Genomic DNA, 5879 nt, shown 5'->3' with positions numbered 1-5879 from the left:
CTATGTGTTTGTGTGGGGAGTCATATACACTATGTGTGTGTGTGGGGGAGTCATATACACTATGTGTTTGTGTGTGGAGTCATATACACTATGTGTTTGTGTGGGGAGTCATATACACTATGTGTGTGTGTGGGGAGTCATATACACTATGTGTTTGTGTGGGGAGTCATATACACTGTGTGTGTGTGTGTGTGTGTGTGTGTGTGTGTGTGTGTGTGTGTGTGTGTGTGTGTGTGTGTGTGTAGGACGAGAACGAGAGCCCTGCTTCCAGTCGGAGTGCGTCTGAAAAGAGTATGCCCAAACCCCGGCGGGTCCAGCAGAGCCCCTCTGACCCTGACCTACCCCCAGGTGAGTGGCACTGCCAGGCCCTGTTGCAGTAGGCCCTGCCTTCTTCCAAACGCACACACACACACACACACACACACACCTCTTGGATGGTCTCTTCCTCTCCAGATCAGTGTTGGCCAGCCCGGGTGGGGTTTGCTAAACATTCATTTGTTGGTATTCATCACTTGAAGAATCTCTGCAACTTTTACCAGGATATTGACACGTTTTATTGTCATCTCTTTGAGTCCTGAATACTAAGACCTGAATTGTTGCACATGGCTAAAGCCTGGTCCTGATCAAAATTTTTGTGCCGGTGGTTATTCCAAAACGTTCTGGAAAACAATTCTAGATGGTTAACTAATTCAGAATCTGTACCTTAAATAACTTCTGTGATGAAGGATATGGTCATGGAGTTTATGCACATATAACAACTGATGATGAATAGAAGGTCAGTGAAGCAATAATGGTCCTTAGGATTTTAATGGTCTTTATATTAAAACTATCACCAGTTTCCACTCATCAATCAGATCTGAAAACCAATAGACTGTTGCATTTGTACAGTGTTGGAGAGCTTTTAAGAATTCATACTACAGGTAGATCAGTGGGGTTTCTTTAGCCTGTTCCAAGGTAGGGTAGCAGCACAGAACAGGGAGTTTGTAGAGTTTGTATCCAGATGCAAGATCAACTGAGCAATTATAATGTCTGCTAGTTTATACATATATTATGCACTAATGTGTACTATAATAACCTTCAGAGGCATGACTTTATTCTAACTTTTTAGAAACATTTGAAACGTTTCTAAAATGTTCTGCCTCAGCAGGAATGTTATGAAGCTTGATCTTTACTGTAGGCTTGTTAACAGAAGAGCAGTGCAGGCTTTGATGCTGCAGCTGCAGAAACACTTTTTGTTGTGGCACAGTGATGGTGCCAAAGAGCTTAAAATAGACATTCCCTCTGCACACCACACAAAGGCACTACACTTAACAGTAAACATTCCCTGTACACAACACATAAAGCCACTACACTTAACAGTAAACATTCCCTGTACACAACACATAAAGCCACTACACTTAACAGTAAACATTCCCTGTACACAACACATAAAGCCACTACACTTAACAGTAAACATTCCCTGTACACAACACATAAAGCCACTACACTTAACAGTAAACGTTCCCTGTACACACCTCACAAAGCCACTACACTTAACAGTAAACGTTCCCTGTACACACCACACAAAGCCACTACACTTAACAGTAAACGTTCCCTGTACACACCACACAAAGGCACTACACTTAACAGTAAACGTTCCCTGTACACACCACACAAAGCCACTACACTTAACAGTAAACGTTCCCTGTACACACCTCACAAAGCCACTACACTTAACAGTAAACGTTCCCTGTACACACCACACAAAGCCACTACACTTAACAGTAAACGTTCCCTGTACACACCTCACAAAGCCACTACACTTAACAGTAAACGTTCCCTGTACACACCTCACAAAGCCACTATACTTAACAGTAAACATTCCCTGTACACACCACACAAAGCCACTACACTTAACAGTAAACATTCCCTGTACACACCACACAAAGGCACTACACTTAATAGTAAACGTTCCCTGTACACACCACACAAAGGCACTACACTTAACAGTAAACGTTCCCTGTACACACCTCACAAAGCCACTACACTTAACAGTAAACGTTTCCTGTACACACCACACAAAGCCACTACACTTAACAGTAAACATTCCCTGTACACACCACACAAAGCCACTACACTTAACAGTAAACATTCCCTGTACACACCACACAAAGGCACTACACTTAACAGTAAACGTTCCCTGTACACATAACATACAAAGCCACTACAACTATGAATAAATCTTACCTTTTTACACCAAACCTTGCTGCTACATTTATGAAAGTTTGTTAGATGAACACTACTTTACAAGTAGTAGTGTTCTACATTTACATATTTGGCATTTAGCATATTCATATCAAGGGGACATTGTAAAGTGATTTGTCTTTTAATGATGGAATGTATCCCAGCCAGTACAGTAGGTTATTCCAGACAGCTTTTGTTAGAATAAGCACCTGAAATACAGGAATCAATGTAGGTACCTAGAAATGCTAAATAAGCATACACGCCTTATTAAGTGCAAACAATACCAAACAACAAATACTAGAGTTTAGGTTATTTAATCATTTACTTTATTCTTTATATCTTTAAGACTATTCTATATAGTCTTAATTCTGTGTTTGAAAACGGTAAGGGACTCTGTTGTCCAGACAGCTGTTGTCTACCAACTGGGAGTGAGGACATAATTGTCTTGATGCTGGTCTTCATGTCTTCATTGTCTTGATGCTGGTCTTCATGTCTTCATTGTCTTGATGCTGGTCTTCATGTCTTCATTGTCTTGATGCTGGTCTTCATGAGCTTGGTGTTTCAAGCTAAGCCGTGCTTGAGGTCCAAAGCACTGAAGGTATGGTTTGGGTGTTGACCACTGTAGGAAAGGTTTGGTCCGGTTTTGGCCTTGGAGGGTTTTAAATCTCATATAAGCAGTTACAGGAGGCCAGGGAATGGAAGGCAGTGGTGGAGTCACATGCGTGAACTGCTGAAGATGGGAACATTATCATTCTGTTGCATTCTTGATTAGTTGTAGAGGTCTGATGGACTACAGGGGACGGCCAGCATGTAGCAAATTTCAGTCGTCTAACTTTGAGATGTCGAGAGAGTACACAAACAGCTGGGTTGCTTCCTGTGAGAGAGAGAGAAGAAATCTGTAAGACCAGGTCAGGTTTAAAACATGAGAATAGCAACTGGTTGTTTAAAGGAATTCCCAGGCTGTGAGGGGCTTCACATAGTGATACCAGGGAGTTCTCGAAAGAAACTAAAAGGTCAAGTTGAGGGTGGGCAGTTCATGGAGTTTACAGAGGCTTGGTTTGATTCTGCTGGGGTTTAATTGAATTGTAAGCTGTGTCATTGTATTAAAATATAACAATTTTCATATAATAAACATAAATGGCACAATGTCTGTCCAGAACACACAAATCACAACAACATTAAACACACATGAAATGCAACCACACATCAAACACATGTGAAATGAACAGTGAGGCTGTCAGTCAAGCAACCTGAGATACAGCTGTAAACCTGAGATACAGCTGTAAACCTGAGATACAGCTGTAAACCTGAGTTGGAAGGTGGGAAAGAATGATTATTTGGGTCTTCAGCAGAGCAGTGGTAGAAGAAGCCATGCGAAGATATTACACAATATCAGCAACAGGCTGTGGCATTGACACGATGCTCAGTTGGTACTAATGGGCCCAAAGTGTGCCAGGAAAATATCCCTCACACCATTACACCACCAACACCAGCCTGAACTGTTGATACAAGGCAGGATGGATCGATACTTTCATGTTGTTGATGCCAAATTCTGACCCTACCATCTGAATGTCACAGCATAAATCAAGACTCATCAGACCAGGCAATGTGTGAATTGTAGCCTCAGTTTCCTGTTCTTAGCTGACAGGAGTGTCACCCGGTGTGGTCTTCTGGTACTCTAGCCCATCCGTCCCAAGGTTCGACGTGTCGTGTGTTCAGAGATGCTCTTCTGCATGCCTCGATTGTTGCCGTTCTTTGAGCTCGAACCAGTCTGGCCATTCTCCTCTGACCTCTGGCATCAACAAGACATTTGCACCCAAATAACTACCGCTCACTGTCACTGGATATTTTCTATTTTTTGGACCATTGTAAACGCTAGAGATGGTTGTGTGTGAAAATCCCAGTAGATCAGCAGTTTCTGAAATACTCAGATCAGCTCGTCTGTGTGTGTGTGTGTGTGTGTGTGTGTGTGTGTGTGTGTGTGTGTGTGTGTGTGTGTTTATATATATATATATATATATATATATATATATATATATATATATATATATATATATATATATATATATATATATATATATAAAATCAGTGGGGAACATTCTGGGCCCTCTACACCCTCTCAGAGGGCCTAAAATATACTTAAAATGTAAATGTACATAATTTATCAAATTTTTTTATCTACTTACAGTTTGACAATTGACATCTAAATAATTACAGAAATATAAGCAAATACATTATTCACTCGTGTCTATTCAATCTGTGTTGGAAGGTGAGGGGTTAAGTGGAAGTCTGTGAGCCTGTGTCTCCCCCTATCAGGACTGTGATGCCCGATGTTCGTTTACAGAGGGCCTGGCAGTTATAATTCAGCGCAATACCAGTTTCAAATGACAGTAAAATTGTCCAATCATATCTTCCCTCTTAGTGGGCGGGCTTAACTGTATGATAATTTCCGCCCGCTGTGGCGACACTAGCTGTCGTTAGCGTACCACCGCTAGCTAGTTTAGATTCATTCCTTTGATGCCCTCGTGCGCGTTGTTTACATATTCCGCTTCTGAGGAACACGGAGCTGTGAACCTTATTTTCTTATTTTGTTGGAACCTTATTTTGCTTAAGAAGTTATCTAGTACATGTTATTGTTTATTGCGTTTCTAAAGCTGTACTGTCGTCTCAATTTTTTATTTTTTATTGTTATTGTTAATTAGGAAAGGGGGGGGGGGGGTGGGAGCGGGCCCAGTTTTAATGGTCACGGTTCGCTACTGTATGTCTTTGTTGGGTCTATTGTGTTATATGTTTGTTTAAATGCATCAGTTCGCAGTGTCCTGAGCATTAGTAAGATTGGTATTTTATATATATATATATATAATATATAACAATACAAAGAGAAGAGGGCACTGTGGCATTGGGGGACACCATTGGAGAGTCTTTGTGGATCGGATATGGATCCTCTTTATGTTACCTGCCTGAAAAGGCCCAGACCCATTTGAAGCTGAGGGACATTGTAGATGACCGTATCAAAGGTCTATCTGAGGTTAGGTAAATTGGCAGTCAACAAAAAATTCTCCCTGAGTGTGTGTCTGTGTCTCTCTCTGTTCAACAAAAACAAGTTGTTGTCTGAGTGTGTGTGCATGAATGTGTGTGTGCTTGTGTGCCCAGTGGTGGTTTGTGCTCTGCCACTAGGGTCTGTCCTCTCTCCCCTTCCTGCACCCCATTCAGTCCCCCAGGGGGCTGTGGCTTCCGGTAGAGAGTACGCTGTGCACAATTGGCTGCCGCTTCTCGCCGGTGTGTGTGTGATTGTCTGTGACTTGTACCTGTGTTAAATTGTAAAGCGCCTTGGGAATTTGGAAAGGCGCTATATAAATCGAACATTCATTCATTCATTCATCCTTACTGAGGGCTTCAGTTAGGGCTAGCGGAGAACTGTATCAGCCGTTGGATTTCCAGCCATGGTACTGCGAAGGCTGCTGTAGTCCCACACTAAGCCTTCCCTTTAATGTGGAATTTTAATTAATTTAATTTATTTTTTAGCTTTAATTCTTTTGCTTTCATTTTTGCTTAATACGTTTTTTTTTCTTTTCATGAAACAATTTATATTGAATTACAAAATATGCATTATGAGTACAGTTTGAATAAATAATATTTATTTTATTACGATTTTT

General features: G+C 41.2%; 1 protein-coding gene across 1 annotated transcript in view; it reads left to right on the top strand.

Moving 5' to 3' along the window:
* The first annotated feature begins 224 nt into the window (after positions 1-224).
* The window catches only part of LOC143507646 (intermembrane lipid transfer protein VPS13B-like), a 21827-nt gene continuing 16172 nt past the window's right edge, over positions 225-5879 (top strand). The window contains exon 1 of the mRNA XM_076996578.1: positions 225-348. Within this exon, the coding sequence (XP_076852693.1) occupies positions 294-348 (55 nt within the window). The 5' untranslated portion in view covers positions 225-293. The remainder of the gene's footprint in view (positions 349-5879) is intronic.

Source organism: Brachyhypopomus gauderio, unplaced genomic scaffold, assembly GCF_052324685.1.
Source record: "Brachyhypopomus gauderio isolate BG-103 unplaced genomic scaffold, BGAUD_0.2 sc709, whole genome shotgun sequence".
Lineage (NCBI taxonomy): Eukaryota > Metazoa > Chordata > Actinopteri > Gymnotiformes > Hypopomidae > Brachyhypopomus > Brachyhypopomus gauderio.
This window is presented reverse-complemented; position numbering and strand designations above follow the sequence as displayed.